The 25496-nt window shown below is 52.0% G+C and overlaps 1 protein-coding gene across 1 annotated transcript; it reads left to right on the forward strand.

The window, feature by feature from the left end:
- The first annotated feature begins 619 nt into the window (after nucleotides 1–619).
- Nucleotides 620–18989, forward strand: SUSD3 (sushi domain containing 3). The gene is made up of 5 exons (XM_060102271.1): nucleotides 620–707; nucleotides 12339–12527; nucleotides 14110–14257; nucleotides 15121–15273; nucleotides 18794–18989. Exons 1-5 carry the CDS (start codon nucleotides 620–622, stop codon nucleotides 18987–18989), a joined length of 774 nt encoding a protein of 257 aa, XP_059958254.1.
- The last annotated feature ends 6507 nt before the right edge of the window (nucleotides 18990–25496 follow it).

Below are 25496 nucleotides of genomic sequence, written 5' to 3' on the forward strand. Positions count from 1 at the left end.
CCTCAGCTCTACCGGGCTGGTCACCTGATCAGGAGCTGCCCTGAGATGCCCTGGCCGGGGAGGGGTGAGGGGCGTCTATTGAATCTGTTGTCTTAGAGCTCTCTCAGCGGTTGCCTGGGCCTGGGCGGGGTGCTGCGCCTGGGCTGGGCGGGGTCCTAGGGAGAGGAAGGGGCGGGCCGCAGCTCTGAGCCTAGCCAGGGGCCCCTTCAGAGGGAGCTGGGTAGGAGGAGCAAGGAGAGGGCAGGCCCCCCGGGTGTGTGAGCCCAGGGCCAGACCCCGGAGGTCTGAATCCTGACCCCACGACTCACTGAGGACCTACAATATCAACACCCACCACAGAGGGTCTGACCCACAGTGACGCAGATGGGGTTCACATGTGCTACTCACCGAGAACACATGGTCTGTGGGGGGCCCTGGTGGTCGGAGGCGCAGGGGCAGAGGTCAACACCTCCGCAAAGCCCTGAAGCGAGACTTCCCGCTCTGCTGGCTTCGCCCCCTTGGGGATTTGGGTTCCTGCGGGGTCGGCCCCGCCCTCAACCCTGGATGGGCGTGACCAGGCGGCCCCGCCCCCGCTGGCCCCTGCGCGGCAGTCTGGCCGAACGCCGCGGAGCGCGCAGGGATGTGCGAGGAGGCCACGACCCTCAGCCGCAGGGCGAGGCCCGGGGGGCGCATGGGGGACGCTACGCCCGCCCCGGGGAACTGGACAGGTGAGGGCCGAGGTCGCAGACCTCGAGCGGGGCTCTGCGCCCATTTCTCAGACGGGGAAGCTGAGGCGCGGGGTGCACAGCCCTGCGCGGGGGCGGTGGGTGCGGCACTGCCGCGGTGAGGCGCAAAGTCGGAGGACAAACCTCCCCGACGCTCTCCGTCCGCCCAGCAGGCGCCCCAGCGGAGCCGAAGCCCGCGGCAAGCGGCCAGAAACCAGGCGGCGGCGTCCAGGTGCCCGCCAACCCAGGTGCGCGCCTTCTCCCAATGGGGGCCGCCTCAGTGCGGGGGATGTCGGCGTGACGGACGCGGGGAAATCGAAACTGGCCTCACCTAAGGGAGGTGTTCTGGATGCTCAGCTAGCTCCCCAGCCCCACTTCACAGGCGGGGAAACTGAACCTGGGAGAGGGGAGTGACTGCTCAAGGTCCCGCTGCAGCCGAGCCTGCGGGTGAGGCTCCGGGGTCTCCGGAAGGAGGGGTGGGCTGGCTGGATGTTATCTTCAATGTTTGATTTCGAGATTGTTTTGTAGGGGGTTCACCTTCCTGCCTTGCTCGGATAGGGGGATTGCAGCTGAAGCCCCGGACTCGAATGTCGGCCTTGCTCCACGAATGCGTCTAAAATCTAACCCTTTTAGAAACAAAGATAAAGCCGGACCTTGAGCCGCAGATGTTCCTGGAGGTTTACTTTAGGGCACACTGCCCGCTCCCCCTTAAACCTGAGGGTGTTTGCACATCTGTGCCCCAGGCCAGGCGCTGAATTGCACAAGTGGAAGCTGGGCCTGAAAGAGCAGGCTGGCACAGGTCTCACACACCCACACACACACACCCGGGATGCAGCCAGTCATGCTTAAAACAGTGACACCTGCCACCTTGGGGGGAATGCTGGCTTCCTCTCAGATGGGGAAACAGGCCCAGGGAAGTAAGTCACAAAGCAGAGGCATGTGGCTTGGTGGTGTGGAAGCTAAGACCTGATACTGCCCCTGGTGTGGTGGGGTCGGTTTATTTTCTTTGACTCCCTCGGGCAGCCTGATGCCCAGTCCTGAATTTGGTGTTTTGCCCGGTGTGTGAAGAGGACAATGTATGTGCAAGTTGTGCAGCACTGCCTGGGGAGGTGAGTGTCCACTGTGAGGCGGAGGGACTTGCCCAAGGTCAGCCAAGGACAGGGAAGGGGAGGCCCTGACTACATACAAAAGGCTGTTTGCAGAGGACTCTCCTGGGGGAAAGAGGGTCTCAGAATCCAGTTCCTGCCCTCTGGCCTGCCAGGCCTGGCCCCAGCCCTGCTTCTGACCGGCTGCTGCTCAGCCTCCTCCCAGATGGGAGCCCTGTGGGTCCCAGCCTGTGAGTCCTTCCCAGGAATTTAGGGTTGGACCCCCCAACACACACAACGACCTGCGGTGCGTCTCTTTATCTCTGTGCCTCATTTTCTCCATGTGCTAAGCGGTGGGCCCTGTATACCTGCCCCAGGCTTATGGACAGGCCAGGGGGAGCCAGGGAGGGCCCAGTGCACCCACCCTTGCATGGCTCTGCTCCAAGGTAATGCTGCTGTCCTGACTCATCCACTACTCTGCCCCATGGCCCCAGTCTCTTGGGCTCTGAAATGTGCACCCACCTCTCCTTTGTGGGGCAGTGAAGTGATGGGTGTGGGGGTCTCTAGAGACAGTTTGGCACTGTGTAAAACACAGCAATGGGATGGGTGTTTTTCCTGCAATCTGTACAATGGGCACATTATTCTGCTTTTCCTGGAGGAGGTGTGAGAGTCCAGTCAGACACAGAGTCCTAAGATTCTCCCCTCATCTCCCATGCACGATGACCGGGGAGAGGCAAGTGGGGGAAGGCCGTCTCAGAGCAAGGCCTTAAATCTTTATGGCCTTGTTCTGAATGGCTGACGGGGAGGCCATCCTCCCACTGCTCTTAGGCCCCTGGCCTGTCCCTGGCCCTGTTCCCAGGGGAGCTCCAGCACTCCCTGATGGAGGAGATTGCCCAGGAACACGGCCCTGCCAGAGGAAGACCAGTGGCCAGAGGTGACCCTCCCCCATGCCCCTGAAAGCGGGCAGCAGGAGGACTGCTGGGTGGGTGAGGACATGCTCTGTGGACATCCTCTTCGCTTCACTCCTGCCGCCCAGCCACTGGGCCAGCCCTGGGCCCATTTCATGGAGGAGACCAAAGCCCAGAGGGAGTAGGTGGGAATCTAAATGTGGCTTATGTGCCCCTAAGGCCCAGCTCTGGCCTCCCACCATGGTACAGGCAGAGCTGCTGGATGAACAAGGCTCCCTGGAGCCTCGATGTTCTCCCCTGAGAGATTTGGGGGGATGGGGAAGTGCGCTCTTCCTGGTTTGGAATTTACCTGGTTATGTTCTGGAGGAGAATATATATTCCGGGTGTGTGAGCTGACCTGCTGTCAGGGAAGTGCCTGGGAGACCCGGGTCTGGGCCATAGCCAAGGGCCAGGCTTGCAGTAGCTCTGAACCCTGCACCTGCCTCAGGACACACGACCAGGGCATGGGCCTCCTGCATGTGGCTGTCCCCACTGCTGGGGTCTTGGGGGGTCCCACTCTCCATAGATTACCTCTGTACACATGACTCTTTTAATTTCTCTTTGAGAAATTCCTCCTGAGGGTTCCTCTTTCCACTTGGGAAAACTGAGACTCAGAACTCAGACTCAGAAGCAACCTTCCAGTCCCGCAGGGACCCAGGCCCATAGTGGGCTGGTCCAGTGGCCTGCTTCCCCCCATCTCCCACTGTACCTATTGTCCACAGTCACAGCCAGCATAAAAGGTAACTTATTTACCTGGTCTCAGCGGGTGAGGTCAGGGTTTGGGGGCCATGTCGGCTCCAGAAAGGAGGATGGGAGGGATGGTCCTGTGGTCCAAGGTTCCAGATAAAAGATTAACAAGCAAGGATTGTTCTCACCCCCACTGGCCAGGCAGGCTGGGGGAGGCATGGGCTGGGAGGACAGGCTGTCTAGGTCAGGCCATGCACCCCCTGTGTGTTAGGGGGTGGGAGAGAGCATTGCCTGGGGCTGGGGAGTGAGCTGGGAGTGTCGGGCGAACACCTGATGGGCAGGTCTGCCTCTCTACTGTCCAGTGAGCCTATAGGGTTTGCTTTTGGTTTGTATCTTGCTTGCATCAAATCCATTCCCTTTGCTTTTTCTGTTGTTTTTCCTCTCCTCTGAGATTTATTTGTACGTAGTAAAACAGATAGTGTCATGTGGGGTGCAGAGAAAAAAATGCACCAAAGGTTGAGGGGTGCAGGGGTCCAGCCAAAGGAAGGCTGGGGAAGTGTAGCATCCAGTGTCTGAGGGGGGCCGCAAGTGGACGGGGCCAGGAAACAGGATAGGATAGCTGGGGGTGGTCCCCTTCCGGGACCAGTCCTAGGAAAGGTATACAGGGGTAACTCGGTGTCTGTGAGGGTTTTCAGCAGGGGATGGAGGAGGTGGGATTCGCCTCTTAGACACCAAGTGTGGGGAGGGACTGTTGGGGGCCCAGCTAGGGGGTCCAGGGGTCTCCAGGCTGTGGAGGGTGCAGTGAGGAGTGTGAGCAGAGGCTGGGTTTGCAGTGGTTAGGGGATGTGGTCTCTGGAGCCAGCTGGTGGTTTCATGGAATATCCTTAGAAGATGGGTAGACTGAAGCCCTTGTAGTCCCTTGATGCTGTGCCACCTTCCTGCCCCATCTGGGGTACGTGTCACAAGTCCTGTAGAAAGGTCTGGTGGGGGCCCTGCCAGTGTACACGTGGAGCCTTCAAAAGTCTGTGGGCCTCAGTTTCCTCACCTGGAAAATGGGCCCAGCCCAAAGTGTTTGCTGGCCTTCCAGGCCCAGAGAAGGGATGCAGGCCATCCTGTTGGAGTCTGGCGGGTAGCGGGTAGGGGTGGCAGGTGCAGGTATCCTGGGTGCTGTGGACTTGGGGTGGGGGGTAGGATGAGGTATTGAGCCTCCTCCTAGGGGACGTCCCTGAGCTCCCAGGCACAGGTTTAAGGTCTCCACCAGGTGGTCCCACTCCTGTCACCCCGGGGGGGCAGGTCACCCTATTTTGCAGGTTGGGAAGGTGAGTCTGAGCAAGGCAAGGACCAGGTCCAGGACCTGAGGCTAGAGGTGGTGGAGCAGAATCAGACCTGGTGGAGAGGGGCTGGGGGGGGTTTGGGGTCCTAGCAGACCAGGCCCACTTGGCTTCTCTGCCTTCTCCTCTGAGCCTGGTTGGGCTCTTGGATTACTGGGGGTTGAGCTCCTTGCCTCCCAGGTAGGGGAAGGTCACTGCAAGGAGGGGGCCATGGGCAAGGCTCAGCCTCCCTCTACCCTTCCTTACCAGAGTTATTTCCTCTGACCTTTCATTTTCATTTTTAAAAGAAGAACCGTTCAAACAATACACTTATGCTAGGAGCAGGGGCTCCCTGCCTCTGATGGGCGTGAGACCCCTGTATTGGCTGGCTGGAAATGCAGAGTACGAGGCCTGGGGAGAGCGGCCATGACTGCATTTAAAGCCCTCCATTCCGAGTCTCTCAGAGGCCCCTCCTGTCCCCAGCCATGCAGCGTGCATAGTTATGGGGCAGCGGCATTTTCGTTGGGCCTGTGCTTCAAATGTTCTTGTACCTTTCCCTTAAGTCTTCAGTTTGATGCACACCGTGCAGGCATCTGCAGGTCAGGCTTGTTTCCTTTCTGTGGCTTCACCTCTCACCCTCCCACCTTGATGAGGCTCCAGGAGACAGGGCAGGCTCTGGGCCCCTTGGGGTGAGGGGTTAGTTCTGTCTTTTAAGATATGTGACCCCCCTTGGGTGGTGAAATAGCCTGCAGTGCTGTGTCATGATGGGCACCCTTAACCATAGCGGAACCCAGCAGCAGCACAGGATGTGGCTGTTGACAGGCGAGCCCTTTCCCTACGACAGTGGTGGTTTCCTCGCTGGGGCTGGAGCTGCACGTCATCTCAGTCAGCCCCTGTCCTGCCCTCTGCAGCGTTTACAGGTGGGTCAGAGGACCAGATTGGTGACCTGGTCACCCAACTGGTTAAGTGTGGTTTACACCCACACACGTTTGGCTGCAGAACCATCCTGCTGCCTCTGTTTCTGGAGCTTTTTCTCCTGTCTGTGACTCTCCATGCCAGGGCCATTAGGTAATGCAGGGTCTGGGCTGTGCTCTGGTTAGGGAGCCGGACAGCCACCCCCCATGGCTTGGCAGGCCAGCTGGGGCATATCAGGCAGTCAGCAGTGATGCTTGAGGCATTCTCCCCACATTTAAAATTTTTTCAAACATACCACAGAGTTGAAAGAATTTATAACCACACCCCCCCAGCTCTATCCTACCCATAATTTTCAGTAGGCCTGCTTCATCATACCTTTTGCCATCTCTTTGTCCCTCCGTCAAGGCATCTTACTTTTTTGATAAAGTGCTAGTTGCATCTTTAAAAGATGAATACAAGTTTATCCCTTCCTCCTTTCATTCGCCAGGCGCTGGTGCAGGTGCTGGGCAGACAAGTGTCCACAAAGCTCTCACCCTTGCTGACCCCCCAACAGGGGCCTCCCTTCTCTGAGGGCCATATGGGGCTCGGGAGAAAGAAGATGCTTAGCCATGGAAGAATGGAGAAGTAGCAGCTCTAAATTGGGGACTGGGAAGTGTTGGTTGCCTGGTGACCCTGGGGAAGGGGCCACGTGGCTGGCCTGTGGCTGCCCTGCTGTGTCTACCCAGTTCCAAAACCCCAGTCCGCTTCCCTGGCTGGATGAACAGCACGTGTCCAAGTCCATGGATCCTGAAAAAGAAGAGGTTCTTCCTGGGGGAGTGTTGATCACAGCTTTCAACTGTTAGTTTGTTCATTCATTCATTCATGCATTCACTCATTCCTGCTTTGGCACCTGTGGAGACAAAGCGTGGTGATTAATTAAGGGCCTATACTCTGGAATCAAAGTTGGCATCGCTCTGTACTACTGAGTACTGGGGGACCCAAGGCCAGTGAGGGTAATCGGGGAATGTCCGATTGGAGGCTCAGGGTGGGTGCTGTGTCCTCCTTGTCCTGTCTCCCTGGGGCTCCCAGCTCAGGCTCCCCACCCCTTCCTGCCTGCAAGCACCTGCCTGTCCTCTGCTACAGGGCAGGACAGCCTCTCAGGTCCTCCCTGCTGTGCCCTCTGCCCCAAGGGTTATGCAACCCTTCCCCCACACCCTCACCAACCTGGTGGGCTGGTCTTTGTGACCTTGACCAAGCTAAGAAGCCAAAAGTAATAACTTAGGTTTCAAATCTGCATTTCCTTAATTGAAATAAATATGTCCCCTGAATTTTTTAACAGCTTTATTGAGGTATAATTCATGTGCAATACAATTCACACATTTAAATTGTACATTTAAAGTGTACAATTTGATGGCTTTTAGTATATTCACAGATATGTGCAACCATCACCACACTCAATTTTAGGACATTTTCATCACCCCAAAAGGAAGCCCTGCATCTCTTAGACCCTTAAAGGTCACCTCCCGACTCCCCCTCTCCCTGGCCCCAGACAACCACTGATCTGCTTTCTGTCTCTATGGCTTTGCCTATTGTAGACATTTCATATGAATGGAATCATACAATATGTGGTTTTTTGGTAACTGGCTTCATTCACTGAGCATAGTGTTTTGAAGGTTCATCCATGTAGCATGTCAGTTCTTCGCTGCTTTTTATTTCCCGAAATATTCCATTGTATGGGTGGACCATATCTTATTTATCCATTTATCAGTTGATGGACATTTAGGTGGGTTCTGCTTTTTGGCTATTATGAATACTGCTGCTGTGAACATTTGTATACAAGTTTTCATGTAGATGTGTTTTCTTTCCCTTGGGTATATTGCTAGGAGGGGCATCTTTTTTTTTTTAATGTGTCTTTTTCATGGTGGATGTGAACAAGTACCTCCCTGTGGATTTAATTTGCATTTTCCTGAAGCTAATGACGTTGAGCATCTTTTCATGTGCTTATTGGTGGCCATTGGTATACCTTTAGAGAAATGTCTGTTCATATCTTTTGCCCATTTATAAATTGGGTTGTCTTTTTATAATTCAGTATAATAATTTATACATTCTAAATACAGTCCCTTATCAGATAGATGATTTGTAGATATTTCCTCCCACTCTATAGGTTGTCTTTTCACTTTCTTGATAGTATCCTTTGAAGCACAAATTTTTTCATTTTAATGGAGTCCAGTTTATCTATTTCTTTTTTTTTTTTTTAATTTTATTTATTTATTTATTTATCTTTGCTGTGTTGGGTCTTCGTTTCTGTGTGAGGGCTTTCTGTAGTTGCGGTGAGCAGGGGCCACTCTTCGTCGCAGTGCGCTGGCCTCTCACTATCGCGGCCTCTCTTGTTGCGGAGCACAGGCTCCAGATGCGCAGGCTCAGTAGTTGTGGCTCACGGGCCCAGTTGCTCCGCGGCATGTGGGATCTTCCCAGACCAGGGCTCGAACCCGTGTCCCCTGCATTGGCAGGCAGATTCTCAACCACTGCACCACCAGGGAAGCCCTATCTATTTCTTTTGTTGTTTGTCTTTTGGTATCATTGAGAAACCATTGCCTAATCCAAGGTCAGGAAGATTTACCTCTATGTTTTCTTCTAAGAGTTTTTTTTATAGTTTTATCTGTTATACTGAGGTCTTTGACTCATTTTAAGTTAATTTTTGTATATGATGTAAGGAGAGCTCCAACTTTCTTCTTTTGCATGTAAGTATTGTTTTCCTGGCACCAATTGTTGAAAAACTATTCTCTTCCCATTCAGTTGTCTTGGCACCCTTGTGGAAAATCAATTGATTGTAAATATGAGTTTATTTCTGGAGTCTAAAGCCTTGCATTGGACTATATGTCTCTCTTTATGCCAGTGCCGCTCTGTTGTCATCACTGTAGCTTTGTGGTAGGATTTGAAATAAGGAAGTACGAGTCCTCCGACTTTGTTCTTCTTTCTCAAGATTGTTGTTTCGGCTATTCTAGGTCTTTTTTGCATTTCCTTATGAACTGTAGGATCAGCTTGTAAATTTCTTCAAAGGTAGCAGCTAGGATCTGATAGGGGTCATGTTGAATCTGTAGGTGAGCAGAGTAGCGTTGCCATCTTAAACCATGTTAAGTCTTCTGACCCATGAGTATGTGATGTGTTTTCATTCATTTAGGTCTTCTTTAATTTCTCTCAACAATGCTTTGTAGTTTTCAGAGTTTAAGTTTTGTACTTCTTTTGTTAAATTTACTCCTAAGTAATTTATTCTTTTTGATGCTCTTGTAAATGGAATTGTCTTATTAATTGCATTTTTAGTTTGCTCATTGCCACTGTACTGAAATACAATGGAGTTTTGTGTGTTGACCTTGTATCCTGCAAACTCGCTGCACTCATTTATTAGTTCCGGTAGATTTTTAGCAGATTCCTAGGGATTTTCTCGATACAGGATCATGTCATTTAATAGAGAAGTTTTGCTGCTTCCTTTCTGATGTGGATGCTGTTTAATTTTCTTAATTAATTGCTCTGCCCCCTGGTTTAGGGCTATTTCCATATTTTTCTTTTCTAACTTAACCATTTTTTTGTGTTGTGATTTTTGTCATGTCTTATGTAAGTGCTGTTTATATAGGAAAGATGCTCTGTTACATGTATGTTGCAAATACCCACACTCCCTTGTTCTCTGTTAATTAGGAATCTTAAGCTCTGCGTCAGTCCTGTCTGTGGGTGCCCTCTCTATCTGTGGGTGTTGAGCAGGTCAGCCACCACTCCAGGCTTGGTTGCTCATGTTAAAATGACGATAATAACAAGTTCTTCCCTGCTGTCCTCTGCAGATGATTGAGTGCTGCGTGAGGTCAGGAATTGGGGTCCTTCTTGACCAGATGTTTCTATCGGGCCTGCATTGCCGTTGTTAGTGTGACACTCATGATGGACATCTGCAGACAGGGAAGCCTGAATCCCCCCAGATGTGCAGTTTACATGGCAGCCGTGGCCCAGCACACTTCCACCCCTACCACCATCAGCGTGTCATCCAGCCTTGCTGTGCTTCAGTTTCCCCATCTGTAAGATGGAGATGGATGGTCTTCCTCATATGGCTGAAATACAGTGAAGTATCCATTAGGTGCCCAGTGTTGTTTGTGCTGTTCGAATGTCAGCCCCCCCTCCCTGCTAGGTACACAAACCACAAGGATCCGCCCAGGCTCACACTCCTCCCCCCAGCATTTCAGCCTGGTGAGGCACCCCCCAGGTTCTTGGTAGGGCAGAGCTAGGGGGAGCTTGGCCAATCTCAGCCAAACGCTGTCCCTCACTGTCACTGCCCACAGCGGGGTCAAGGAGCCTTAGCCTCCAAGGGCAGAATGCAAGACTGAGGCTGAAGCCTGGCTCTGCCACTGCCCTGTTAACACCCTCACCCTACGTGGGGTAGGGCCAATGGGGCCATGCAAGGGGTGGCTTGACCTCACTGAGCCTCAGTTTCCCCTCTGGACAGGGCTGGTTGTGCACAGACATGTGAAGCACTATCACGGGGTGTGTGAGTGCATGTGTGTGGCCCTCCTGAGTGACAGCTGCTGCCCTTGGGCAGTTCCGGGTGTCCTCTGTCCCCACAGCCTATGTGAAATGGGGTACCATGCATTCCACAGTGGATCCCCCCTCATGGGTGCTTCCAGGTGGATGTGGATTTTGGAGGACTCTCCAGCCCACTACAGATATTCTGGGTATATATTTTGAAAACAGAGCCCACAAAGTTTGCTGGTGAATTGGTTGTGGATTGAGAAAAAGAGTCCGGGTAGGTTCCAAGTTTGGGGGCTGGAGCAAGTAAAGGATGGAGGGCATAGTGGCTAACATCAAAGTTAGAATGGGGCAGGCCAAGTGGTGAGCAGGTTGGCCAGTGCAGGAGCTTGGCTGGATGTGGCAGGCCGAGCGGGCTTTCGGACATCTGTGCCTGGTGCCCAGGGGACAGTCCTAGCTGGAGGTATCCCGTGGAGGACAGGGGAAGGGTTGTCCTGGGTTGGTGTGGAATAATGTCCTCAGCCTGGGCAGTGCCAGCCTCTGTCCGAATCCCCACCACTGCTCCCACCTAGGCCTCGGATGTGTGGAGGGGGTTGGACACAGACGCTGCCTCTGGTCCGTCTCCCTTTTAGTCTGAGACTAACTGCTTTATACACTAGTAGTATACAGTGCTCAAAATCAGAAAGTTCCAGAAAAGCAGAAGGAAGAGCCTCTTGCGTTCAGGCACCAGAAGGTGTGCTCCAGAACCTCGGTAGCAGCTTCATTCCGTATTCTTGAACACCGGAAACAACTCACACACCCATCAGCAGGAACAGGGAAGCAAACAAGGGCATCCATACAACAGGACTCTGCTTCACCGTAAATATGGACAGCTGCCAACACACGCAGCACGGCACCTCTCCCGTCATTGTGCTAAGCAAGGGAAGCCAGACACAAGGGACACGTGATGTATCTGTCACACGTGTGTGTTGAGAAGGTAGGCCCAGAGCCTCCTTGTGTGGTTCCACATCTCTACCCTACAACAAAGGAGCTGTGTGGCTTCAGGAAATGATTAAACCACCCTGTACCTCAGTTTGCTTTCCTGTCAAGTGGGGAGGTATTTTGTGGATTGATGAGTTAATGCACGTAAAGCGTTTGGAACAGCGTCCAGCACAGTAAATTCTATGTGCCAGCTGTTGGCATTGTTACAATTTTATAAAAATGCTTGTGATTGCCACTTTATCCAGAGTGCCTCTCTGTGTCCTTGTATAAGGATATCATTGTAACACTTTAGGATAGCATTGCTGGCATTCATGTCAGATGTACTTTGATTAACTGTACTGATCCCCACAGCTGGAGATGTGGGTGTAGACAAACATCCTGGTATAGAAATCCTGGCAGCAGATACATAACTACTTTGGCTAAATTCTCAGATGTATACACAACATAAAGCTCTTAATACACTTTACCAGACTCTGTCCAGAAAGGTTTGGATCTGTGCCCCCACCAGCAAGTCTGAGTGGAGTGGATCCCAGGCCCTTGCTAACTTCACACATGGTTTCTTTTTTTTTTTTTTTGCCAAGTGGAGGAGTGAAAGATTAGCTCTCATTTGAATTAGTGTTTCTTCAGTTACTACGAGGGCATGCATTTTCTCATGTCTGTTGGCTACTTGTATCTCGTGATTTGCACACCAGTCCATTCTGCTTTACTTGGATGTTCAGCTTTTATTGACGTGTAAGATCTCTTTATAAATCAAGGGTGTTGAACCTTTGCCCTATGTTTTCCAAATACCTTTTCCTAAGTTTTTCATCTGAGTTTGTTTGTTTTTCAGTTATTAGGGAGTAACAAAAGTTTTTGTTTTTTACGTTTAATGAAATCACATCCGTTGATCTCTCTCCTTTTTTTCCCCCTTGATTCTGCCTTTTGAGCTACACTTGGGTAATAATTGTCCTTTCGCTTTTATTGTCTTTAAATGTGTGTTTCTTTTATCAACACCATGGTCTTCAGAGCATCTAGATTTCACTTAATTGTAGGGATTAGCTCCACTTTTGTTCCCAAGCCACTAGTCACACGGACACCACTTCCAATTGTCTGGGTGGCTGTGTGACCTTCTCCAGAGCATCGTGTGGTCATTGGGTCAATGATGCCTGTCCCAGGTGAGGGCTCCTGCCAAGCCCCTGCCCTCCAGGGTGAGGTCCTCACTGTCTCTCCTCCCTTCTCTCCTAGGCATGTGTGTGCAAGTGAAGCCACCCCTGCAGGGCACCTTCCAAGTACTTCGTGGGGACGGTACTTCTGTGGGGACTGTCATCGTGTTCCACTGCCCCTCGGGCCACCAGATGGTGGGGTCTGGCCTCCTCACCTGTGTCTGGAAGGGGAGCATTGCTGAGTGGTCTTCAGAGGCCCCCATGTGCAAGAGTGAGGCCCATTCATTCCCTGTGAGCTGCACCCAGCTCAGCAGCGACCCCTGGTGGGGGGGTTGCTGATTTTGTCCCATGGATGGTGTGGTTGTCCACAGAGAAAGTTCCCTGGGCCTCTGAGTAGGGTCCTGTTCCCAGTGCTGGTGGTCCCTTGGGGCTCCGTGTCAGCAGTGTAGACTCAAGTCCTAGCAGCTGCTCCAAATTCTAGCTCTGCCACTGACTTGGCCTGTCATCTCCAAGAGGTTACTTGTGCTGTCTGAGCGAGTACCTCATCTGTTAAGCAGAAAACTACGTTCTTTCATACACACATGCAGCAAACATTAATAGGATGTTTCGTGTGCCAAGAATCCTAGAACTGGGGAATAGGATTGCTTGGCCGTGGGGCCCCAGTCTGGGGGAGGAGATGGTTTTCTAGTTGTATTTGTTATACGGGGTGTTAAAGGATAATACCTAGCACAGCATTTTCCAAAGTGAAGATACATCTATTGTGTTAATGTGTACTGTGCATTGAAAAGGGCTCTATAGTCAATATAATTTGGAAAAGCCTGGGTTAATAGGCTGCAGGAATTCTCAGAGCCTTTAAGATACTCATGTGGTGGTTGAATCTCTGAGGAGAGTGTCTGTTAGGATTAGACTCCGAGTGATAGAAAACCCAAGATAATGGGGGTTACCAAAATAATGGGGGCTATGAGAGCTTTTTTTTGGCCATGGCCCTCAGGATGGGCAGTCCTAGGCTTGTATGGCACCCCATGGTGGGGACCCAAGTCCTTTCCACGTTATGGCTCTGTTAGGCATGATCTCAACTGCATGATCCAGGCAGTTGTTACAGGATTAGTTGCAGGGCAAGGAAGGCTCTTAGAAGTTGCCCCACACCCCTCCACCCTGTTCACCACTGGCCAGAATATGGTCATGTGGCCACATGTAGCTGCAAGGGAAGCTGTGAGATGTAGTCTTCAGTCTGGATGGCCAGTGTCCAGCTAGGGCTGGGGGACTAGGGACTGGGGAGCGTGATCAGTGTCCACTACAGGGGAGAGTATGCAGTGTTGTTCAAATTAGAATCCTGGGCCTTGATTCCCAAGAACATCATTTAGAACCTGATAGAAGTAGTTCTTGGTACATAGCTAGTTCTTGGTCACACAGCTGATAATGTGCCAAAGGCCCTTTGACCCCAAACACTGGCATTTTTCTTGCTTTTGCACCTTCCTGGAAAGTGACCCAAGAAAGCACCTAGGCCCCCGTAGGGTTTTACCCACTTGAGGCATTGTGAAAATAGACTGTGTGTTGTCTGCTGTCCTCTGGTCTCGGGGGCCCCGTCTGCAGTGGGTGGGAGCCAAGGGGTCTATCATCACTGAACTCCCTGTCAGAGCTTCCCCCAGTGCACCACCAAAAACTCCTACACACCCTCCAAAACCCTGCTCAAACACCCCCTTCCTGGGGGGCAATCTTGCCTGAGAGCCCCACTCCCTACAACAATTTGCACAGACCTTCACCTCAGCTGCCAGCGCCTCCCTGCCTCCCCCATGGAACAGGGCTCCCTGAGGGCAGGCTGGGCCCAAGAGCTGGACTTGTCTCACTCGCAGCTGTGCCTCCCTATGAAACCTTCGGCTTCAAGGTGGCCGTGATCTCCTCCATCGTCAGCTGTGCCATCATCATGCTCATGTCCATGGCCTTCCTCACCTGCTGCCTCATGAAGTGTGTGAAGAGGAGTGAGCAGCGGCGATCCAACAGGTACAGTGACCTGGCACTGCCGCGGGGCACCTGCAAGTCACTCCGAGACTCTTGGGCATGTCAGGGAGCAGGGCTGCTGGGATCTTGGCATCTTGCTGTTCACAGAGCATTGAAGCCGTGGAGGGCACGTGGCTCACTCGCTTGGTCTTCCACAAGACAGGTGACAGGTACACAGGGGGTTGCCTCATTCTGCAGACTGCACACACGCAGTATATGCTCTGCTCTGTGTGGACGTGACGGGCTGACTACACGACGGTTAACTAGGGCCTATAGGTGGAGTCTGGCCCACTTCTACTTTTCTTCACGGAAACCTATCCTTCTTTTCTTTTTGCTATTTTTAAAATTGCGGTAAAATATTTACAATATAAAAGTTACCATTTTGGGCTTCCCTGGTGGCGCAGTGGTTGAGCGTCCGCCTGCTGATGCAGGGGACATGGGTTTGTGACCCGGTCCGGGAAGATCCCACATGCCGCGGAGCGGCTGGGCCCATGAGCCATGGCCGCTGAGCCTGCGCGTCCGGAGCCTGTGCTCCACAAGGGGAGAGGCCACAACAGTGAGAGGCCCGCGTACTGCAAAAAAAAAAAAAAAAAAAAGATACCATTTTAATCATCTTTAAGTGCACAATTCAGGATCATTAGTTACATTCACAGTGTTGTGCCGCCATCAGCTTGATTCATCTCAAGAACTTCCCACCGCCTGTCTTTGTAAGTATAGTTTTCCTGACATTTACTCATCATCCATGACTGCTTTCTCCCTACAGCCGCAGAGCTGAGTAATTGCTCAGGAACTGTATGGCCCTAAAATACTATCGGCCTTGCAGAGGCACACAGGCACCTGAATGTCCTTCCCCCATCTCTCTCCAGGGAGGCCCAGCTGTGGTTCCAGCTGAGAGGCGAGGACTTAGAGACAGTACAGGCCGCCTGCCTCGGCCTCAAGGGCCCCAGCAACAAACGCAGCATCAGTGGCGAGTCCAGGATCCAGCCCATCCAGGCTCACGACAACCACAGCTTCACCACGTGGGCATGGGCAGGGCAAAGGGGCGGTGGGGCAGTGGTGAGGGCAGGGGGGCCCCAGCATGCTGCGAGCCCAGGCTCGCCAGGGCCTCAACTCCCATCCCTGACACAGGGGCTGATGGTCCTTCTAGTACCCGTGCCTGACCCTGCACCCTAGTGCCTAAAGCTGCCCTCCACGCCGTGTCTATCTTGGCACCCCTTGCCTAGAGAAGGAAGCTTCTGGACACGAGTATTACCCCTCACCAGGACCCACAGTGCCCTGTCCACTTGCTCTCTCCTCCCGTCTCCCTCCCTGCTCCTCGGTCTCTCTGTTTCTATCTCTTCTTGTCTCTCTTTAAAAACACACACACACACACTTTTTATGAACCAATACAAGGACATTTCTTACATACTTTTTTTTTGACTCAAGGAGTCTAATCTTGGCTGAACACGGACTGCAGATAGAACATCTCCCAGGGTTGTTACTAGCTTTGAGTGAGCACCCTCTGACCCCAGGATCACAGGGCTGCCCGGTTTCTGGGCTCCTTAAATGGGGCAGGATATTTGTCTTTGGCAGCATTGCCTTTTGCGGACTCTAGGCCAGTGGTCTCCTACAGACACCGTGTTCTGGACTGTCTTGACATTCCCTCAGGACTGCACTCGGGCAGCGTTTCTCATGTGGGTGCCCCATGGGCGGTGCTGGTGTGAATCACAGGTATGGGTCAGGCTGTCCCCCTGCAGGCACGAGGACTGGGCGCTTTTGGCTGAGTTGAGTCCGTTGTTAAGTGATGAAGAAGGGACTCTGCTAAGGGTCACTCTGCTGCCCCCATGATGTCTGACCTGTGGCCTTAGCCTCCAGGGATACTACAGCCAGAATCCGTTGTGGCCCTGGGGGTTACAGGATAATGATTTTAATTCTGTTGCGATTCTGTTATTCCCTCTATGAGGAATGAAAATGAGTTCTGTTTTTTCCTTCCTTTCCTTCTCATTTTGTTTTGCTGTCTTTGTATCACCCTGAACTCATAGGTATTCTTTTCTCAAACTTTATTATGGGGAAATTTCACAAATACACAGAAGCAGAGAGAATAGTGTAACGGGTCTCTTGTCCCCATCTGCTAACCTCAGGGGTCACCGTTCCCTTGCATTATCTGGACCCATGCTTCCTATGGGCCCCAGTCCTTTCTTGGTTGGAGCCCTGTTGTGCTGCGTCCTGATCATGCGCTTTATTCTCCAAGTGCCTCCTCTCTGCACAGATGTTCTGGCCCATTTAGTGCTTTCTCTGCCCCGCCCTGGCGTCGCAGAGGCAGTCTGCTCACTTCCTCAGCCTGTCCCCACAGGAACCTCCCAGGGAACCAAGTGCTTGCCCCTGGCCTGACGCCTCGCTGTGTGACAACTGCTCATGCCTCGTTTTCCTCCCTTGTACAGTGAGGATTATGGCAGGGCTCACTTCCTGGCCCTGTTGAGGTGATATAAGTCAATGGCCTTGACCGGGCCCAGAGTACAGATTCAGTGAGTGTCAGCCGTTGTTGTTAATTCTGCTCTAGGTCCTGGTGTGCACGTGAGGAAACTGAGGCGCTGGAGGAGGTGGCCTGTGCAGGCGTGGCGAGGGTCTGTCTGGTCCCATGTCCACACTCAACGCACCGGGCCTAGCTGACTCCTGGAGTGGCGAGGCCTGTGGGAAGGAATTGGTTTCCTACCTCCTTCCCTTGAGCTTTTGACACACATTAGGCCTACGTTATGATGGCCGTGGCAGAAATGCCGCCTTGCGCCCTTTCCACCTGACTTGACATGTCACTGTGTTGCCATGGTGGTCTGAGACCCCTGGAGCTATGCTCCAGATACTTCAACTGCTGTGCTCAGGTTTGGGGAAATGCTTGTGCTTAGAGCTGTTTTTCTTCTTTGAGATGACATTTTGGGGCAATCCTAGGAACAGACTGTTTAGGCCAAGTCGTCCGAATATTTTTATTACCAAATTCTTTCTCCAGGAACCTGGCACTAGTTGAGCCATTTTTACACCTACACTGTCACTGAGTGTTAATGATTTGTTTTCCGTCACTTACTTAGCAGGGGTGAGTTACGTAGGTGGCTTTCATCAGCATTTCTTTAACATTGAGAAAGAGTGTTCTCTCCATACCTTTGCTTAGCAGTTGCATTGCTGGTTTTAGTCACTTTCACTTTGCTCTGCTGAATCTCCTGCTGATGTTTCTTCTCATAAATAGTGGAAGCTCTGTGTACGTTATGGAAGAGACCCTTACCTGTCAGTTGGCTGCAAGCACTTTCCTTTTTGTTTCGGTTACGTTGGCGTTGTCTTGCTAGTGCACGTCCTTTTCATATAGTCGTGTTTCCTTGGCAGGTTTTGAATTTTCTCCATTGCCCCCTGCCCTGTGGCACCCTCTCCCCATTATAGACCTGTGACACACTGTCTCAGTTGGGAAACCCCAATGGAATAGGGGAAGGAATTGCTGCCTCTCAGGATGTACCATCCTAGGCAAGGCCCAGATACCCCAGTTCTCCCACTGATTGGTGGTGAAACCATCTTTAGTAAGGTGAGGTTTGCCCCTTGGCCTTACTTTTATTTCATAAACACTTCCCAGCACTCACATTATGCCAGGCACTGTTCTTAGCTTTTCCAAATATTACCTGTTCTAACCATAGGAGTGGGCACTATTTTTATCCCATTTTAAGAAACTTGTCTAGAATCACATAACTACTAAGCATGAAGCTAGGTTTGAACTCAGGCTCTGTGGCTCCAAAGTCCATGGACTTGCTCACTAAGTTGACTTTCCTCTCCACTAATTAACTGATTCATTCACACATTCATTGAACCAACAGATAGTTTAATTCCTACTACTGCCTAGAGCTTTTCTGAGAACTAGGTGTGGGTGGCAACATAGATCTGGGAAGGCTTCCTGGAAGAAGTGATGCCTGAGGTGAACAGATTAGGAGAGCCTATACTGGAGGGGAAGGAGACAGATAGCATCTTAAGGGGAGGAAGCAGCCAGGCAGCCTCAGGAAGCAAAGTCCAGTGTAAGCGGGAGATGGGAGCAGGACCAGGGTTTGCTCAGCCTAGAGAATGGGTGGGCTTGTGGCTTGGAGGCTAGAGGAGGCCATTAGGGAACTGAAGATATGGTCCCAGACTCAGAGGAGAGCCTGGCAAGTGTGAGGGTGTCCTCCAGAATGTTCCTGGGGCCCCAGTGTCCCTTCTCTGCCTAGGGCATCCTGGTGCACATAGTTCACACACACTCTGAATAAGCTCCCTTCCTCTACAAAGCCTCAGGAAGCCCCTTCCCACCCTTGGAAGGTGGGTGTGATGCTCCTTGAGTCATCCCCCTTGTATGAGTGAGGGGCCTGAGGCCCAGGAAGGGGCACCGATGGAGGGGCCTCCCTGGGTGCAAGGCAAGAGGAAACGGGGGCCCTCACCTAGGGGCAGCAGTCTATCCCAGGCCTGCTGAAGATCAGGGCCTGGGTACCCAGCATGGTGGCAGAGTTGGGGTTACATGGGGCCCCCGCTCTGCCCCCAGGCTCACACCTCCTCTTCCTGCAGAGACCTTGGCGAGGGGACCAGAGAGCTGGCCAGCATGGCCCGAGGCATTGACAAGGACCCCTGGACCCCCAGTGGCCCCACCAGCTCACCACGTGCCCAGGTGATGGTGCATACAGTGAACCCAGGGCAGATGCTGCCTGCCTCCAGGCCAACTGTGGGAATGCTCAGACAGCCTGCAGCCTATGTCCCGGGGTGACTAAGGTGGAGACCAGAGCCCACAGTGGGAGGGCCAGGCTGACCCCACCAGCCGGCTACTGCATCTCAACATGTGTCCAGCTCAAGACTGGTCAGTGAAATCGGCTTCCGGGTTTAGGGATCCCTCGGGGCACTGAGCTGGGGACCCTATTTGGGGGGGTGTCTGTCCCAGGGGAGCCCAGCTGTAGTGGTTTGTATAGATCGGCTTCCTTGAAACCACCGCCGAGGTTCACAGAACCAGCTGCAGCCTCCCTCTAGTCAGGCTCCTTTGAAGAGACTGGGGGACATTTTAAGCACTTCTAGTTTTGCATAGCCGAGTGGGAAGGTGGCGGCAGGTTTCTCAACAATTACAGCTGGCTGCTTTGTATCTATAAGCAGGGACCCAGCTGGGGTGCTGCATCTACTATCTGTAAAGTTATGGTAAGGGGTATGAAATAAACAATACTTTGAAAAACAGCAAAGGTAAAAATCACGGTCTCAATTTTCAATCCCTGCATAACAAAAACCTCCAGTGTAGTAGCATAAAACTATAGTTCCTTCTTATGACAGCTCGGGGTTCCAGGTTTGCCGGGCTCTACTGGGCAGTGCTCACTGGGGCTTCTCCCATGTGGTTGTGGGCAGCTGGTGGCACGCACTGGGTCATGTCAAAGGCTGGCTGGGTTGCTGCCAGGTGTCAGCCGAGACCTCATGGGGTGGTGGCCGCCTCAAGTGGCCTGGGCCTCCTTACACCATGGCATTCCACAGTGAGAGTCCCGAGTGCAAATCTTACCTGTCAGGGCCTCAGAAGTCACCCTGGGTCACTACTGCTGCATTCCATTGAACGAGGGGAGGCAGCTGGACTCCACTTCTCTCCTGGGCCAGTTGAAATCTGACTTCCAGCCTCCTGAGATTGGGGATGTGATCTCTGGCCATTGAGGAACCTCACTGATGTTTGCCCTCTGAACTCTCCTGCTTCCTGGAGGCCCTGCAGCCACGTTGGGGCCATGAGGAGTGGAGCCTGACAAAGAAGAGCTGGTGGTCCTCAGGAGCCTGTGCTACCCTGAAGCCACGTTTGTCATGGTTTCCATCACTAACAAATACATCTTGATACAGGCCACACAGGGCAGTCCATCTGTCCTCTGATTCACTTGGGAAGCCCCCAGCAGGGGCACTTGGGTGGTGTCACATTTTCAGCTGCCACATAGGTGCCAACAGCCTTTCTGTTCTGGGATACTTTTCCATCAGGTGGGTTCCAGAGTGGAACTGTGAGGCCAGAGGGAGTGTGTGGTGCTCCGGTCGGTGGTGGGGAGGTCACGTGTAGGGACACTGGGTGGGTAAGCTCAGACCCAGCCCTCAACCAGACAATGCAGCATTCACGCTGTGGGGTCCTTGGTAGACTCAGGCCCTCTCCAGCTTTTCTGGGAGTGGCAAGCAGTGGCCCTCAACTATATGCCTCCAAGGGGCCTGTGGGCTCAACTCCATGGGGCCAGGCAGGGATGGAAGGTTCACCCCGATCCTGCAGGGTGTGATCTCGATGCGTGTGGATGCTGTCAGAAACCGCTAGGCTCCTTACGGGGCTTCAGCAACACTGGGCAAGACTCTGAGTCCCTGTCATAAGTGCTGACTCCACCAGGCCCTCTCCATGCCCTTATCAGAATGAGGTGATGGGAGGCTTGCCATGAGGGTTTGGGGGTGCCTTCAACAGGAGGTGGGTGTTTTGTCCCAGGTACCTAACCTTGGGCTACTGGAGCAGAGGACAGGAGGATTGGGGTGAAGTGGTGCAAAGGGGATGGCCCCATCCTGCTCCAGCTCCCAAGAGCTGAGAGTTACAGGGATAGGTGTCCAGATGGCCACAAGGTGCTATAGGGGCAGGAGGGAAGGGACATGGTGCCTAGCTGGAAAGGGTGCAGGCTGGACATCAGAGCCATTGCTCAGGAGAGCTGTGGGGCATGAGGCCTCTGTGGTGCAGCATGCTGGGCCCTGACCCCATCTATACCATGGCCAGGAGACCGAATTTTGGCTACCTTACCTCTTAGGAAATTTTAAGTGTTTTAGAAACTATGCTAGAAACCGGAATGAAGACCAAATATATATTTCTCATTATAAATTGTAATATCACACTTAGGATAACGTATTTAAGGTTCATCCATGTTGTAGCATGCGTCAGAATCTCCTTCCTTTTTAAGGCTGGATAGTATTCCATTTTATGTATATGCCACATTTGGTTATCTATCTATCCCTCGATGGACACTTGGGTTGCTTCCACCTTTTGGCTACAGTGAATAATGCTGCTTTGAACAGGGGTGTGCAAACATCTCTTTGAGACCCTGCTTTCAATACTTTTGTGTATACCGGGGGTTATTTTTAGAACATATAAATCAGAGCAGATCTCCATTCCCCGACCCCACCTCCCCAGCTCATAACCCTCATATTGTCAGCTCCCAGCTGCCTGGCCTGTATTACCCTGTGTGACCTGCCTGTCACCACCTGACCTCACCCTGCTGCTCGAAACAATAATCATCATTATTATCTCTCAGAGTTTCAGGTGAGGCTTGGCAGGGTGGCTGTGTCTCTGGATCTCTCTTGAGGCTGCTGTCAGATGTTGGCCAGGCCTTCTGCTGAAGGCTTGACTGGAGCCAGGGACTCCCTCATGGCAAGTTGATGCTGGCTGTTGGCTGGGGGTCCAGCTCCTCCCTATACTCTTCAGCACTGCTTGGGCATCCTCATGACAGGGCAGCTGGCTCCCCCAGAGAGAGTGATCCATGAGAGAAAGACAGGAACCACAATCCCCTTTACGACCCAGCCAAAGAAGTCACACACCATCACCTCTGCCACATTTCACCAGTCACAAAGACTGGCCTGATTTGCTGTGGAGGAGACTGCACAGGGGTGTGTGACCCAGTATGTTGCAGCAGCTCTTTTGCCCCTTTTCTATTTGTTCATCCCTGTTTTCCTCAGACCTTAATCAGAAAGATGAGATCACTAGGCAACATGTAACACAGCTCCTGATTTTTGCTTTACTGGATGTACACAATGCCTAGTCTGATGTGTTCATTCCTGGATTCAAAGGAGTAAGAATGAAGAATTACATAGTTAAAGAATGACTGACTCTCTACCTCTGTCTTACCCTTGGTACATTTGCAAGGCAGACCACATGGGCAAGGGAACATCCAATTCCAGGGGGACCATGTGAGCAAGACAGCATCCAAAGGAAGATCAGGAGAAGTCAGCAGGTCTGCACGCAATGGAAAAATGACGATGAATCTGACCTCTTACATTAATGATTCACTGAGATCCTTTCCCCTTTTTCCCTTTAAAAGTTGTCATGGCTGAGCAGAATCTTTGGAATTGGTCTCCAGACAAGAGTTCACCTTCTCCCCAGATTGCTGGCTTTTCAGAATTAAAGCACCTTTTCTTTCTATCGACACTTGGTCCTGTTATTGACTTTTGAGCAGTGAGCAGCCAAACCTGAGTTCAGTAACAATGTGAGGGGCCATCTTGGAGGCTGGCAGCCTCCCCAGGCAGCCTCTAGCCTCTTGCTCTTCACAACACTCAGCACCTGCACTCAGATGTGTTTTGCTGCTGTTGATGGAAGCTCCATGGGATCAGGGCTCCTCCACTCTCCCAGTGACAATCTACCTCTTGGTTGGGCTCATGGCGGGTGTTTAGGAGATATTTATTAAATAAATTAATGATTGAATGAATGAACTGTGGCCCTTGGCCATATGAGAATGTGGGAGGAGAATGCCCTTGCACCTCCTCAGTGTTCAGGCCCCTTATCACCCACCCCAACCCTTCGCATGGTCAGCTCTACCCAGGCGGGCTGCTTCTCAGCCCACAGGCACTCTGCATTCCTCCTGCCTCTGGCCTGTGCTTGCCGCTTTATTCAGCTCATCTAATTAGGCTCTAAGTGCATTTCCAGAGCACCTGCTGTAAGTCTGGCACTGTGACCAAAGTAGACGTGGCCCTGCCTTTGGGAACTGACATTCTAGTAGGGAGATGGGTAGCAGGAAGTGCCTGGGGGGGACAGGATGGGGAGCCTGTGGTGGTGCCCTGTGGTGAGGTGTTCCCATGGCCTGGCCCACAGAAGAGCTGATCAGGATCTTGGATTTGTGCCAGTTGTACCCATGGAACACGATGTCCTTATTATGAATGAAATTGAGCAGCGCCTTAGGCATTTCCTCTTTCTCTGAATATACGAATGTTGACTTCTTTCTTTCTGATTTCTAGGAGCTCTTTATTAATTAGGGAGATGAGCTGCTAACATGTCCCAGTTTCTTGTTTGCTTTTTGACTTTGCCTACATGTTGGAGGGGAGGGAGCCCTGAGGAGATCAGGCAGGTGGCAAGTGCAGACACCACGTGGCACGAGCTCTCCCTGCCTGATTTAAACTTGTATTTACTTTCTGATCCCATAAAGCATGCCAGGATTACAAAATTCTATGGAAGCAAAAGTCGGAAGTGAAAGCAGTGGGGGTGGGGGAGAGGGTCAGGGCCAGTGCATCCCGGATGTTAAGGGACAGGTGGGGAGCAACGTCAGTTTGCACCAGTAAGTCCACACAGGGAGATCTGTTTCTCTCCGCATGTGAGACCCCCAGTGTTCAGCAGATTGGGGAGGGTCCTCAGGAGGCCCGCCCTCCCACCTCAGATGGCCCAGCTTCCTGAGTGCTCACTTTCGATCCGAATCGTGCAGTGGCAGTGGGGCAGTGCGCAAGGAGGGAGACATTGCACACACCCCCGACTGTGTCTGGTGGGGGGGAGTGCCCAGGGCCCACCCATTGACCCTTTGAGCGTCTGCCTGCCACTCACAGGGTGGGGATCCCCTGCCCTAGCTTGCCTGGCATGCACATCCCAAGGGGCACAGGGCCTGTCTGCCAGGGAGTGGGGTCCCTCTAGCAAATCCTGCACTTCGGAGGCCCTGTCTTTGCCGAACAGTGGCAAGGTCCAGAAATCTGCTACTCTGAGCTTCAGTTTCCCTATCTGTCCCTTGGTGGGAATGGCATGGAATGTTGGCCACCCAGGAAGGAGTCAGGCCTAGGAGCCCCCCTTCCTCTCTGTGTCCCCTGTCCATCTAGACTCCACACTTATGCCACTGACATTACTCCTAGAGAGTGAAAGGAACTAAGAGAAGTAAATGCTAGGAGCCATTGACTTTTAAAAAACACACAGCCCGAAAGTTGCCAGTTATGTTTTATTCAGGGACCCTAGTGAGGACGGTAGCCCTGGAGACAGCCTCTCAGGTACCTCTGAGGAACTGTTCTGTGAATGAAAAATGTTGCCTGCTATAGCAGTAAACACAAAAGGATGTTGCAGTCATCAGCCGCTACCACTGTCCCCTATGGAGAGCGCTGAGGGAACTCAGGATGCAGACAAACGGGCTGCCCCTTACTTACTCCCCAAACCCTCAGCCACTGCAGCCAACCCCAGCGGTGCACCGTCAGGGGACTCAGGATGGGAAAGAAAAGGATACTGGCCATATCCTAAGGTGCATATCAAAGGGATGATTTCGATGAGCCCAGACTCTTGCATCTTCCCATACAAAGAAAAGCACTAAATTCATCAACTTGAGATACCTGGTTTTCTTTAACAAACAGTAATCTTTTCTTTTTAAACATAAATTTTATTTATTTATTTATTTTGAGGCTGCTGCGCACGGGTTTTCTCTAGTTGCTGGGAGTGGGGTCTATTCATTGCGGTCCACAGGCTTCTCATTGCACTGGCTTCTCGTTGCCGAGCACAGGTTCTAGGTGCAGGGGCTTCAGTAGTTGTGACGTGCGGGCTTCAGTAGTTGTGGCGTGCAGGCTCAGTAGTATGGACTCTAGAGCGCAGGCTCAGTAGTTGTGGTGCACAGGTTTAGCTGCTCCGCTGCATGTGGGATCTTCCCGGACCAGGGCTCGAACCTGTGTCCCTGCATTGGCAGGCGGATTCTTAACCACAGAGCCACCAGGGAAGTCTTATACAGTCATCTTTTGATGTTCCGACTACCTGGTCCTTGTTGCAAAACTCCTATATATCCTGGCTCCTCCCTTACCTATTTGGAGCAGTCCCGCAGAGCTATCTGAGAGGCTACGACCCAGGCTTGAAGTCCTCAGAAAGTCTACCAAATAAAACATAATTCTCAACTTTTAGGTTGTGCAGTTTTTCCAGCTGACAGTTTCAAAGAGTTAAGGAGGAGCCAGGATACACAAGAGTTTTTGCTGAAGAAAGAAAACACAAAGAAACCCCAAAAAACCCATGTAGTCGAACATCAAAAGATTACTAATCACAAAAACAGACATGTCAAGCTAATGATCTCAGTGCTTTTCTGTTTCGGAAGATACAAGAATCTGAGCTTATTTAAATTATTCCTTAGATATGCATCTCACCTATCTGGGGCCTGTATCCTGTTTTTCTCCATCCTGAATTCCCCCCAAGGGGGGTGCTGCAGTGCCTAATGGCTTAATAGTGGGTAACATTTATGTTTATTGGGATGTCACAGGCAACACTTTTTGTCTGCAGAGTCATGACCCAGCATGAGGGATGCAGAGTAAT

This window comes from Mesoplodon densirostris, chromosome 6 (assembly GCF_025265405.1).
Source record: "Mesoplodon densirostris isolate mMesDen1 chromosome 6, mMesDen1 primary haplotype, whole genome shotgun sequence".
Classification (NCBI taxonomy): Eukaryota; Metazoa; Chordata; class Mammalia; order Artiodactyla; family Ziphiidae; genus Mesoplodon; species Mesoplodon densirostris.